The sequence below is a fragment of the Haliotis rufescens genome, unplaced genomic scaffold, assembly GCF_023055435.1.
Source record: "Haliotis rufescens isolate VD_foot unplaced genomic scaffold, xgHalRufe1.0.p SCAF_108, whole genome shotgun sequence".
Taxonomy (NCBI): Eukaryota; Metazoa; Mollusca; class Gastropoda; order Lepetellida; family Haliotidae; genus Haliotis; species Haliotis rufescens.
In genome coordinates this window covers 877,283-891,872 of record NW_025963789.1, presented here as the reverse complement: position 1 = coordinate 891,872, position 14,590 = coordinate 877,283, and the positions used below count along the sequence as shown (strand labels likewise).

The window sequence follows — 14,590 nt, the reverse complement described above, 5'->3', positions numbered from 1 at the left end:
CTGGAACTCTATGGTTACACTACAAGTCATTAATGTTCGGATTTCTTTCTGACTGTGCACCCATTCCTTCTGACTTTTATGTGGTGGAATAATGATATAACTAAGTCAACTTCAGTGTATGCATGACCAGATTGTTTAATACATGTATCTAAATATGTTTTGCAAGGGCTATGCTAAAAAAGTTCCCAATCAGACATCTCCTGTGACCTACAGTGGGTACCCGATTAGGGTTGGGTAATAGGGGAGTGGGTACCTGAGTAGTAAATTGGGACTCATCCCAGCCCTAATAAATATGTAGCGATTACCATTTAACTGATATTTCAGACTGCAGTGCGTGATAACTATGCTATCCCGAAACTAGTGAAAATCACAAGGTCAAGTAAAAAGCAGGACACTGTGCCAGTTGATTAATTGTTCATAGTGATACTGATTTTGTTTAACCTAGAACAAGGTAATTTGGGCATATCATCTCCGCATCTAATAGTTAGGAAAGTGAAACAGATCTTGAAACTTCATGAGTTGAAAGTCTATGAAGCCAATTTCACCCTTAAAGCTCATTCTCCCCCCCCCCCCCCCCCCCCCCAAACTAAAAAAACATAGCACTTTGTAAATAAGCTGTGTGTATGTTTCTTTGTCCTTTGTTCAGGACTTCCTTGTGATGACTTGAAAGCTATCTATCAGGACAAGGAAGACATGCATTCTATTGGTGTGCCCACAAGTCGAAAACAGATCACATAACTTTGAACAAACATCCTTGTTTGTTTGTTTGTTGTTTGACACCGCACTCAGCAATATTCCAGCTATATGAAGGCGGTCTGAAAATAATCGAGTTTGGACCAGACAATCCAGTGATTGACATCATGAGCATCGATCCACACAATTGGGATATGATGACATGCATCAACCAAGTCGTCGAGTCTGATCATCTGATCCCGTTAGTCGCCTCTTACAAGCATGGTCACCTTTTTACAGCAAGCATGGGTTGCTTCAGACCTATTCCAGATACGATGCCTCCCTGCATCAAGATAAGGGCATTTCCGTTATTTGTAAACATTTTTCTACAATCTGAAAAGATATGTAAGGTCGGTTTGAAGTCAACAAAAACCCTGTGGTTTCTATCTGCAAATGACGTTCAAAATTTCAACATGACCCTGAAAGGATAAATTTGTGGATATATTGTTTTTAGGAAACAGCATGCCATCTGTCTATTAGGAAATAAATTAACTGTGTTTGGAAGTCCATGTGTAGACTAGATAACTCCTATGTTAATTTGTAACTCAGCGCTTTAGCATGAGGTTTCAAATATAAATAAGAGGTATCTTATCTACAGTGGGGCTACATCAAATTTCAAAACTGAGTACTTTAGTGGATAGAGAGTGGATGTTTATATGTCATAAATGTCATACATTTACTCGCTGAAAGTCATATTTGTTGTAGTTTGACTATTATATGTCAACATAAAGTTTTCACCATCGTGAGTGGGGGAGTATCGCCGGTGATTGGTCAAATTGTTCCATGTGAAAAAATACCAAGCAATTGCACTCAGCTGTACCATTGTGCTACGCTTATGGTTATTAAATTATTTCAAATATATATAGTAAAGCTGCAAATAAAATAGCATGATATTGGAATAAATTATTTGAGATAAAATAATAGTTTCAGATACAATTCTTCCGATCATTTGTCATTTTTTTATTATTGGTTACTTTTTAACCGTATCACTTGTAGATTCCGAGAAAACATGTGTACAGCTGATGGCTGCTTCCGGCTTAGATTACGAGACAATACACATGGTTATCATAATCTCTGCATATAGGACCGCCTCCGTGGTCTTATGGTTGAGCGTCCGCCCGGAGAGCGGAAGGTCCGGGGTTCGATCCCCAGCCGCGTCATACCAAAAGACGTTAAAAGATGGTACTTGTTGTTACCCTGCCCGGCGCTCGGCATTGAGGGGCTAAAACAAGGACTGGTCGGCTCGGAGTCAGTATACTGTGTCTGAGTGGGGTATTCATGTTAAACTGCGGCATATGGTATCTCAGTGAGCTAGCACTATAAATCGGCATCAGTCTGGACTAGTACCGGCAGCCCCACACACATATACACGTGCATGCACGTCACTATATAAGTGCAACAATCTTGGACGCGACGTTAAACCCCATTTCACCTCACCTCACCTCTGCATATAAAACAATGCATAGCAGAACAGGTATACAATTTAATCGGCAAAATCATCATGTATTTTCTCAAATTTTAAATTTGTATTGACCAAGTTTAATTGTTATGATCTGTTCATTTTGCTGAAGGGATACGATGTAATTTGTTCTTTGGAAGAGTGTAGGGATTGTGTATGACTGGTGACGTGCTTCATTCTGATTCGCCTTAAAGACAGGATATATAAGTTAGCATAGATTTTGAAGGCTTGTACAGGCGGATCGCCTCATACGTGGTGCTGCTTTAGACAGTGATATACGGTGATATGATGGCAAGAGTGTTACTATGTTGCTTACATTGTGTTACTTTGTTGCTTATAGCGAGTTACTATGTTTCAGTTCCAAGCTCTGGTCCAGCAGGTTAAGGACAAAGATGTGCAGCTCGACAGTGTCAAGGAATGTAAGTACAGGGATGCTGTCGGGGTAACAGGTGGATGGTTGCCTGGGAACCAGGTGGGTGGTACATTTTGATTAGTCGTCAGTGAAAAACTTGGGTGGTTGCCAGGGTATATAGCATCTTCCCGAGGCAAAGGGAGTTAACTGATTGTAAAAGTACAGTTGCCACCCCAGCTGAACTAGGCTGGAATTTCTGGGCTTGACAGTAGCGCCATCAGTGGCTATTGCATCCCATCTATGTCACCTCCTATTGACCATATCGGGGGCATGAGTGGCCCAGTCGTCTAAGGCGCCATGATTCGCCGACAGAGTTGCATCCCTTGGGCATGCCAGAAACCTATGATTGTGGGTTCGAATCACAGTTTGCCCTGATTATGTTTCTAGGTTTGTCAGCACCATACCCGTGCTCGTGGGTTTCACTGAAGTGGTAAACTTCTGAGACCTGCATCACTTCAAGCTTTCCTCCCACATTAAGCTGACATGCCGTGATATAACTGGAATACTGTTAATTACTAAAAATAAATTTCATTTGTTGCAAATGCCATCTAACTAAGTTGTCAAGTTTGTGTTGTCAAACCCATCTGAGCTTATGCCAAGCCAGCTGAAATGCACACCATGATATACCATTGTCACCAAGGTTTACCATGGAATACCATAGTTTTACCATGGGATACCATGTTAAACCATGCTAAACCATGGTCACTTTCATTTCTTATCATGGTATACCATGGGGATTCCATCGCCATTTCAGCTGGGAAGGCCCGTTTTTTGGTCATAATTTCTCATCTTCTGTAACCAGTTGGCTAATAATACTATACACTGGCATAAAATCATTGTTGTATTGATATGTAAGAAAATCCAGGGTGCTCTTCAGGTGATGCCAAAAATGGGTATCAAAAAGTGTACAGATATGGTATTATAAGCTGGATGCTTTGACCAGAATGCTTCTGGCTCCAGAGTCTGTACTGTAATTATGTACAATAGAGTTTGCGAATCACAAGTACCTGTCATGATAATGCTGAGACGACTTAATGTGGTAATGTTTGTTTTACATGTATAAGGGGCGGTCGGGTAGCCTAGTGGTTAAAGCGTTCGCTCGTCACGCTGAAGACCTGGGTTCGATTCCCGACATGGGTACAATGTGTGAAGCCCACTTCTGGTGTCCCCCGCCGTGATATTGCTGGAATATTGCTAAAAGTGGCATTAAACCCAACCCACTCACTCACTTACTCACATGTATAAGTAATATGACCAGGTTAGCTACAGTAACATGTCAATATAATTATACATAATTATGTCATTTGTAATTAAGGTTTAATAAAATGACTGCAATTGATACTGTGAAGAATTCATTTGGAAGAATTGGCCTTGATGCATTTTTGGATATATAAATATAATATTTTGAATTGTACTGATTCTAAACTAGAAATAGTTATTGGCAACCTTCATTTTATTTCCCATTGTACTGAAGGCATATTTTAGGAGTTACTATTGTCATGTGTGAATTTCTTCTACGATAACTTGGAAATGCAGTAGAGTATTTATCTCCACAGTATGGCAGCCAGCCTACCAGGAGTACGAGGTCATCAAGCAGAAGTACGAGCTGGAGCTGGAATGCCGCTTTGAGGCCGAGCATTATGCCACAAAGGTAGGCCGAGCATTATGCAACAAAGGTAGGCCGAGCATTATGCAACAAAGGTAGTCCGATCATTATGCCAGGAGTACGAGGTCATCAAGCAGAAGTACGAGCTGGAGCTGGAATGCCGCTTTGAGGCCGAGCATTATGCCACAAAGGTAGGCCGAGCATTATGCCACAAAGGTAGGCTGAGCATTATGCCACAAAGGTAGGCCGAGCATTATGCCACAAAGGTAGGCCGAGGATTATGCAACAAAGGTAGGCTGAGCATTATGCCACAAAGGTAGGCCGATCATTGTACGACAAAGGTAGGCTGAGCATTATGCTACAAAGGTAGTCCGATCATTATGCCAGGAGTACGAGGTCATCAAGCAGAAGTACGAGCTGGAGCTGGAATGCCGCTTTAAGGCCAAGCATTATGCCACAAAGGTAGGCCGAGCATTATGCCACAAAGGTAAGCAGAGTATTTAGAATGCAATAAAGGTAGACTGAGAATAATGCTGCAAAAGTAAGCAAAGCATTATGCCACAAAGATAGGCCGAGCATTATGCAACAAAGGTAGGCCGATCATTATGCCACAAAGGTAGGCCAAGCATTATGCCACAAAGGTAAGCAGAGCATTTAGAATGCAATAAAGGTAGACTGAGAATAATGCTGCAAAAGTAAGCAAAGGATTATGCCACAAAGGAAGGCCGATCATTATGCAACAAAGGTAGGCCGATCATTATGCCACAAAGGTAGGCTGAGCATTATGCCACAAAGGTAGGCTGAGCATTATGCCACAAAGGTAGGCTGAGCATTATGCCACAAAGGTAGGCAGAGCATTATGCAACAAAGGTAGGCCGATCATTATGCCACAAAGGTAGGCAGAGCATTATGCCACAAAGGTAGGCAGAGCATTATGCCACAAAGGTAGGCAGAGCATTATGCCACAAAGGTAGGCCGATCATTATGCAACAAAGGTAGGCCGATCATTATGCAACAAAGGTAGGCCGATCATTATGCCACAAAGGTAGGCAGAGCATTATGCCACAAAGGTAGGCCGATCATTATGCCACAAAGGTAGGCAGAGCATTATGCAACAAAGGTAGGCCGATCATTATGCCACAAAGGTAGGCAGAGCATTATGCCACAAAGGTAGGCTGAGCATTATGCGACAAAGGTAGTCTAATCATTATGCAACAAAGGTAGGCTGAGCATTATGCAACAAAGGTAGGCCGATCATTGTACGACAAAGGTAGGCTGAGCATTATGCTACAAAGGTAGTCCGATCATTATGCCAGGAGTACGAGGTCATCAAGCAGAAGTACGAGCTGGAGCTGGAATGCCGCTTTAAGGCCAAGCATTATGCCACAAAGGTAGGCCGAGCATTATGCAACAAAGGTAGGCCGAGCATTATGCAACAAAGGTAGGCCGAGCATTATGCAACAAAGGTAGGCCGAGCATTATGCCACAAAGGTAGGCTGAGCATTGTGTCAAAAAGGTAGGCTGAGCATTATGCAACAAAGGTAGGCCAAGCATTATGCCACAAAGGTAAGCAGAGTATTTAGAATGCAATAAAGGTAGACTGAGAATAATGCTGCAAAAGTAAGCAAAGCATTATGCCACAAAGATAGGCCGAGAATTATGCCACAAAGGTAGGCAGAGCATTTAGAATGCAACAAAGGTAGACTGAGAATAATGCTGCAAAAGTAAGCAAAGGATTATGCCACAAAGGTAGGCCGAGCATTATGCCACAAAGGTAAGCCGATCATTATGCAACAAAGGTAGGCTGATCATTATGCCACAAAGGTAGGCCGATCATTTTGCAACAAAGGTAGGCCAATCATTATGCAACAACGGTAGGCCAATCATTATGCAACAAAGGTAAGCCAATCATTATGCCACAAAGGTAGGCCGAGCATTATGCTACAAAGGTAGGCTGAGCATTATGCTACAAAGGTAGGCCAATCATTATGCCACAAAGGTAGGCCAAGCATTATGCCACAAAGGTAGGCCAAGCATTATGCCACAAAGGTAGGCCGAGAATTATGCCACAAAGGTAGGCCAAGCATTATGCCACAAAGGTAAGCAGAGCATTTAGAATGCAACAAAGGTAGACTGAGAATAATGCTGCAAAAGTAAGCAAAGGATTATGCCACAAAGGTAGGCCAATCTTTATGCCACAAAGGTAAGCCGATCATTATGCAACAAAGGTAGTCTAATCATTATGCCACAAAGGTAGGCCGATCATTATGCAACAAAGGTAAGCCGATCATTATGCCGCAAAGGTTGTCCGATCATTATGCCACAAAGAAAGGCTGAGCATTATGCTACAAAGGTAGTCCGATCATTATGCCACAAAGGTAGTCCGATCATTATGCCACAAAGGTAGGCCAATCATTATGCCACAAAGGTAGTCTGATCATTATGCCACAAAGGTAGGCCGATCATTATGCAACAAAGGTAGTCCGATCATTATGCCACAAAGGTAAGCCGATCATTATGTCGCAAAGGTTGTCCGATCATTATGCAACAAAGGTAGGCCAATCATTATGCCACAAAGGTAGTCCGATCATTATGCAACAAAGGTAAGCCAATCATTATGTCGCAAAGGTTGTCCGATCATTATGCAACAAAGGTAGTCTGATCATTATGCCACAAAGGTAGTCTGATCATTATGCCACAAAGAAAGGCTGATCATTATGCCACAAAGGTAGGCTGATCATTATTAGCGTTAAACCCAACTCACTCACTCACTCTCACCCAAGGGTCACTTGTTCCCATCTTGACTCCTCCTTCACTGAGCTAACATGCATGATATAACTTACTGTATTCGACGTAATAAGTGCCCCGGGCAATCTAAAAATTAGAAATAGAGTAAAGATAAAGTAAAGAAATAGATGAATTTCGTGGTTTATGCTGACAGACTGAAATGTTTATGTACGACAGATATGTTTTTTCAAAACGTAATTGTCCATAATTAAGGGTGCATATAACACATGAGTGTGTATTATACGCGAAGAAATAATTCTTGTGAACATTGATCAATCAGAAGGGGTGCTAATTGGGAATGTTCACTTGCCAGTATATCAGCAAATATTGCTGTGGGCGCTCATTAGAGCGGGGCGCTTATTACGTTGAATATGGTAACTATAATGTAATGCTCACAGTAAGGTCTTTGCATTGGGGAAAATAAGTAAATCTAAACTCATTGTTTGCGTGAATTATGAGCACACACCCCTACACAACCCGTGAAGATCCGGGTAAGAATAGGTCTTCAGCAACCCATGCTTGCCGTAAAAGGTTGACTGTGCATGTCGTAAGAGGCGACTAACGGGATCGGGTGGTCAGGCTCACTGAATTAGCTGATGCATGTCATCAATGCTCATGATATCAATCATTGGATTGTCTGGTCCAGACTATTTACGGACCACCTTCATAAAGCTGGAATATTGCTGAGTGCGGCTTTAAACAACAAACAAAACAAACAAACACACCCCTACACAGCTGTATATTGTTTGAAAACAATGTGCACTATAGGCAAGAAAATAGGGTCTTTTTTTACTTAAATACATTATAGTGACTACAGGATGTTGAAATTGAGACGGAGGGGTAAAACCTGACATGTTGTGTTGCCAGGTGACAAAGCAGAATCGCAATCTGAAGCGGATGAGCCAGGCGATTCTGGACAGGGTCGATAAGGACATTGTAGATGGGGAGCTGGAGGTCAGTGACCTTGACCTCAACAAGGACAGCCTCGCAGAGGAACACCTCAACAGCCTCAATGACAAGATTACAGGTGTGTAAATTGGATTACAGATGAGTAGATAGGATCAGATTACCCCGATGCACACACGCATGCATGCTAGCACACGCACACACACTTACAACTACACACACGCACGCATACTAGCACACGCACACAACTCCACACACGCACGCACGCATGTTAGCACACACACACAACTACACACACACACATGCATGCTAGCACACACACACAGACAACTACAGACACGCATGCGTGCTAGCACACACACACTTACAACTACACACACGCATGCATGCTAGCACACACACACTTACAACTACACACACACACCCATGCACACACACATACACACAAAAAACAAAAAACACACACACACACAAAAACACATTGATTTCAACATCTTTTATATCAGTGTAATGTTTTGGTACAATTGCTTGTAATTTGTGTTATTTCGTGTTAACAGAAAATGCTTTCATGACCAAGCTGTTTGGACAGGACATATGATTAGTGCATGCTTGTATTTCCTATTACTGTACTTGTTAAAACCCTGTGAAGATCCGGGTTAGAACTGGTCTTCAGCAACCCAAGCTTGTCATACGAGGCGACTAATGGGATCGGGTGGTCAAACTCACTGATTCATGTCATTGTATCTCAGTAACAATGATTGATGCCCATGATGTCACTGGATTGTCTGGTCCAGAGTTGATTTTGTGCAGACTGCCGTCCTATAGCTGGAATATTGCTGAGTGCGGCGTTAAACAACAAACAAATACTTTGTTGAAAGCTAGATATTCTGGAGAGCAACTGCTGTCATATTGAAATGATGATGTAGTTGAATCATGTTGTGGTTGTTGCAGAGCTCCAGGAAGAGCGGTGTCAGTTGTCGGCACAGTTCAAGCAGACATGGGAAGACCTGCACACGGAGAGGGAGAGTCACAAGAACACACAAGATAAGGTGGGTCAGAGAGACACAAGAGGAGGTGGGTCAGGGGGAGACAAGAGGAGGTGGGTCAGGGAGACACAAGATAAGGTGGGTCAGAGAGACACAAGAGAAGGTGGGTCAGAGAGACACAAGATAAGGTGGGTCAGAGAGACACAAGATAAGGTGGGTCAGGGAGACACAAGATAAGGTGGGTCAGGGAGACACAAGAGGAGGTGGGTCAGGGGGAGACAAGAGGAGGTGGGTCAGGGGGAGACAAGAGGAGGTGGGTCAGGGAGACACAAGAGGAGATTGGTCAGGGAGACACAAGAGGAGGTGGGTCAGGGAGACACAAGAGGAGGTGGGTCAGGGAGACACAAGAAAAGGTGGGTCAGGGAGACACAAGGGGAGGTGGGTCAGGGAGACACAAGAGGAGGTATGTCAGGGAGACACAAGATAAGGTGGGTCAGGGAGACACAAGAGGAGGTGGGTCAGGGAGACACAAGAGGAGGTGGGTCAGGGAGACACAAGGGGAGGTGGGTCAGGGAGACAAGAGGAGGTGGGTCAGGGGGAGACAAGAGGAGGTGGGTCAGGGACACACAAGAGAAACAAGATAAGGCGGGTCAGGGAGACACAAGAGGAGGTGGGTCAGGGAGACACAAGAGACACAAGATAAGGTGGGTCAGAGAGACACAAGAGGAGGTGGGTCAGGGAGACACAAGAGGAGGTGGGTCAGGGGGAGACAAGAGGAGGTGGGTCAGGGAGACACAAGAGACACAAGATAAGGTGGGGGGTCAGGGGGAGACAAGAGGAGGTGGGTCAGGGGGAGACAAGAGGAGGTGGGTCAGGGAGACACAAGAGGAGGTGGGTCAGGGAGACACAAGAGGAGGTGGGTCAGAGAGACACAAGAGGAGGTGGGTCAGGGAGACACAAGAGGAGGTGGGTCAGGGAGACACAAGGGGAGCTGGGTCAGGGAGACACAAGGGGAGGTGGGTCAGGGGGAGACAAGAGGAGGTGGGTCAGGGAGACACAAGAGGAGGTGGGTCAGAGAGACACAAGAGGAGGTGGGTCAGGGAGACACAAGAGGAGGTGGGTCAGGGAGACACAAGGGGAGGTGGGTCAGGGAGACACAAGGGGAGGTGGGTCAGGGGGAGACAAGAGGAGGTGGGTTAGGGAGACACAAGGGGAGGTGGGTCAGGGGGAGACAAGAGGAGGTGGGTCAGGGAGACACAAGGGGAGGTGGGTCAGGGAGACACAAGAGGAGTTTGGTCAGGGGGAGACAAGAGGAGGTGGGTCAGGGAGACACAAGAGGAGGTGGGTCAGGGAGACACAAGAGGAGTTTGGTCAGGGGGAGACAAGAGGAGGTGGGTCAGGGAGACACAAGGGGAGGTGGGTCAGGGAGACACAAGAGGAGATGGGTTAGGGAGACACAAGGGGAGGTGGGTCAGGGGGAGACAAGAGGAGGTGGGTCAGGGAGACACAAGAGGAGGTGGGTAAGGGAGACACAAGAGGAGGTGGGTCAGGGAGACAAGAGGAGGTGGGTCAGGGAGACAAGAGGAGGTGGGTCAGGGAGACAAGAGGAGGTGGGTCAGGGAGACAAGAGGAGGTGGGTCAGGGAGACACAAGGGGAGGTGGGTCAGGGAGACACAAGAGGAGGTGGGTCAGGGAGACAAGAGGAGGTGGGTCAGGGAGACACAAGAGGAGGTGGGTCAGGGAGACACAAGAAAAGGTGGGTCAGGGAGACACAAGAGGAGGTGGGTCAGGGAGACACAAGAGGAGGTGGGTCGGGGAGACACAAGAGGAGATGGGTCAGGGAGACACAAGAGGAGGTGGGTCAGGGAGACACAAGGCGAGGTGGGTCAGGGAGACAAAAGAGGAGGTGGGTCAGGGAGACAAAAGAGGAGTAGGTCAGGGACACACAAGAGGAGGTGGGTCAGGGAGACACAAGGCGAGGTGGGGCATAGAAAGACAGTAAATGTGACCCACCATGAGCAAAGGGGCCTTATGGGAGCAAGGATACAATTGTGCTATGACGTCATAAAGATGTTTGGCATCAACTTACTTCAGTGGAGATCCCTAGTGTGCGGACAGTGCAAAAATATCTTATTTCTCTCTCATCAGTTCTTAATGTAATAGCTTTTCAAAACCTTTCAGCATACATGTCTACTTTCAATTCTGAAAACTGCAATTTCTACATAAACAGTCAAAAGTCGTAAATGAGTCCAAATGATTGATGTCGTGTATCTCTGTAATGATATGATATGTAGCTTGTGAATTGTATTTTTGTGTTCCAAAGATACTATAGTTTTAGAATATAATGAAAAGTCAAAATGTGATTTTTCACCCAAAAAGTCCCTTATCACATGGTTGGTCATAAATGTCTCCATTTCACACAATGTGTTATTACAGTGCTGAAGGATACCACCAGATGGACACCAGATTGTGTAACTTAATTTAAGTTTAATGGTTGTGTTTTTGTGTTGAGTCTTGACGTTCAAATGACTTTGCTGTTGACACTACTGTTATATTTCTGCCAGTACGATAATGTGAGGGTGGAACTGAAGCAGACGAAGGAAGCACTGGCCCAGCACAAAGATGCATTCAAACAACTCACACAAGGTCAGTGATGGTGACTGTAAAAGCCGAAGGTTATCGGACCACACAAGGAAAACAGCCTTGGTGGTTTCTTCAAGCTGAAAGCTCAAGCTCATTAAAATCAGATCTTTGTTCTCGCTAGCACTAAACAAGGATCTGATGGTATCTCATTACGGGTCACATCAGAACGACCTTTGGCGAACTATGACCAACCAATGAAATGACTTACAAAATGTTGACATTGGTCTGTAAGCAGTTTTCTCGAGCTTTACGACACAATTCTCAAACTGATGACTTCCATTCTAGATTACGTTTTGAAAAATATCGATATCGTGCTAAAGAAAATTCTGGCATGTTTAATTGTATGGCAGTTCTTCCCATGGGCAATGGAAAGTCTCTTATTTGAAATGTTTATGCCATTGAAGTGAGATAGATCATGATTTTTACAGAATCTGTCGTAGAGCCTGTAAATGTCTTTCAGAATTCCCTGTGTTAACCATTTCCAGGTTGCATGGTTAGAAAACATATACAAACTGTTACTTTCTTGATCTGATAAAAAATCGCTTTGATTTGTCAGATGAAAGGTTGTTCCAATGGGACTCATAATGAGATGTTCTCAGATCTTTGTTTGGTGGTAGCAAAAGTGTGTGAGTGAGTATGGTTTTACGCCGCTTTTAGCAATATTCCAGCAATATCACAGCGGGGTACACCAGAAATGGGCTTCACACATTGTACCCATGTCAGGAATCGAACCCGGGTCTTCGGCATGACTAGCGAACGCTTTAACCACTAGGCTACCCGACCGCCCCTGGTGGTAGCAAGAACTAAGATCTAATTTTAATAAGATTTGCTAAAAACTCTATCTAAAAGTCAGTATTTAATGTTAATACTGCTATTTGAATAACAGCTTAGTAAAACAACTATAGGTGAAGGTCATGGGATGATGAATGAATAACTTGGAGACATGGAGATTATGAAGGTGAAGGTTATCAGTCCACACAGGGAAACAACTCTGGAGGATTTTGTTTGAGTAGTGAAAATGAATCAATTGCATGCAAGGTATTTTGTATACTCTGTAGTGAATATTTCATAAGTATGTTCCAGCAAGTTGAAAGATGTACCTTCTGTTTGTCCACAGCTTCTGAGCAGGCATTTCAGGAATATGAGTCCCTGAGAAAAGAGTACGAGGCAGCCATCTTGTGTCAGAACTCGGCTGAAACGTTTGCAACAGAGGTGAGGACATACTCCAAATTCTAAACGTGTCGAGTAACAATTAGTAACTATAATTGTATCCTTTTTGAATGAAACACTTGTGAGCTTTGTAAAGAGTAGGTAGCCTAGAAATCATGCACTGCCTTTCGTGTTGCTGACCTATTATTGTGTGTCAGCTTTACGCCAACAACGCCGCCATGAAGAGGGAAAGCAGCATCCTGCTGTCGAAGGTGGCCAACAACCCACAGCTGATGAAGGCTCTGCATGAGGTGGAAGAACTCACCGAGGAGCTCGAGAAGCTGAGGGCGGAACATAGGAAACAGGTGAGGGTGGGACTTATAGAGATCTGTGTAGGGCAGAACACCAGACATTGGGGGGGGGGGGGGGGGGGGGGGACAAACAGATCATGCAGGTCTTCTATCAGTAATAATAATAATAATAATTGATTTGTAAAGCGCCTAATATCCATCGACAGTTGCTCACTGGCGCTGTGACAAGGTTAAAAAGTAATATCTATGTACATATGCCAACAATAAGGAGATCTATTGAAAAGCTGAGGTGAAGAAGTGGGTTTTGAGGAGAGACTTAAATGTTTCCTTAGAAGCAGAGTCTCTCAGATTCAAAGGCAAAGCGTTCCATAACTGTGGACTGCAAAAGGAGAAGGCCTGGTCAGACATAGCAGAAGTAGACAGAGGCTGATACAGTAGAGTTCCACCAGAGGATCGGAGAGCACGCTCTGGAGTGTACAGAGATATAAGATCTTTGAGATAGTCTGGATAGTCGCTATTGTTGAGGCAGTCGTGAGTGATGATCCATATCTTATAGTGTATACGAAAGGAGACTGGAAGCCAGTGGAGTGCTTTGAGGACAGGACTGATGTGATTGGATCTTTGAACTTTAGAGATGCATTCTAGCCGCAGAGTTCTGAATGCGTTGTAGCTTTGATATGGCTTTCATGGGAAGATTAGCATACAATGCATTGCATTAATCCAGTACATGTAATCACCCCTTGAAGTCAAGGATGTAAAGGGAGGTCATCAATCAAGGCCTTCTATCAGTAGTGTGTTGTCACCTGTAGGTCAAGGATGTCAAGAGAGATCATCAATCCTTCTATCAGTAGTGTGTTGTCTCCTTTAAGTGAAGGATGTCAAGGGAGATTATCAAGCCTTCTATCAGTTTGTTTGTTTGTTGTTAACTCTGCATTCAGCAATATTCCAGTTATGTGATGGCAGTCTGTAAATAATCAAGTCTGGACCAGACAATCCAGTGATTGACTTCATGAGCATCAATCTACGCAATTTGGATCGATGACATGCATTAACCAAGTCATCGAGCCTGACCACCCGATCCTGTTAGTCCCCTCTTACGGCAAGCATAGTTGCCTTTTAGGGCATGCTGAAGACCTATTCTACCCCGGATCTTCACAGGTACCTTCTATCAGTAGCATGTTGTCACCTTTAGGTGAAGGATGTCAAGGGAGATCATCAAGGCCTATCAGTAGTGTGTTGTCTCCCCTAGGTGAAGGCAAGCTCCTCACAGCGATAGCCCGTTCGTGGAGCTCTCTATACTATCGCTGCCACCAGTCAAAACTCCCCACTGTGAATAGGTGGCCACAACCATGCTTGGAATTGAACTCGCAACCGAGCGACCATTATGTTTACAAACAAGTGACGACTGTCGTGACGCCGAATACACTTATTGCTGCTAAATTACTTTCTTCGTTTGTCAATTTGAATTTCTGTTTCATTAAAACTACTGTGCTATTGATATAGTAAGAATGTAAGGGAGAAGTTGGTTAATTTCCGTTAGTCTGCAATCTTGAACCAATCTGATTATCAAAACAACAAAGTAAATTCATCTGGAAAACA

At 44.2% G+C, this 14,590-nt stretch overlaps 1 protein-coding gene across 3 annotated transcripts in view; it reads left to right on the top strand.

Moving 5' to 3' along the window:
* Positions 1 to 14,590, top strand: part of LOC124143387 (shootin-1-like) — a 53,076-nt gene that overhangs the window by 25,208 nt on the left and 13,278 nt on the right. The window contains exons 3-10 of one of the 3 annotated variants that reach the window (XM_048392068.1): positions 2,550 to 2,610; positions 4,160 to 4,179; positions 4,326 to 4,400; positions 7,864 to 8,023; positions 8,854 to 8,951; positions 11,453 to 11,534; positions 12,649 to 12,743; positions 12,899 to 13,045. In XM_048392068.1, the coding sequence (XP_048248025.1) occupies positions 2,550 to 2,610; positions 4,160 to 4,179; positions 4,326 to 4,400; positions 7,864 to 8,023; positions 8,854 to 8,951; positions 11,453 to 11,534; positions 12,649 to 12,743; positions 12,899 to 13,045 (738 nt within the window). Of the gene's footprint in view, positions 1 to 2,549; positions 2,611 to 4,159; positions 4,255 to 4,325; positions 4,401 to 7,863; positions 8,024 to 8,853; positions 8,952 to 11,452; positions 11,535 to 12,648; positions 12,744 to 12,898; positions 13,046 to 14,590 lie in introns of all 3 variants that reach the window. The other 2 variants (XM_048392067.1, XM_048392066.1) reach the window with 2 other exon arrangements.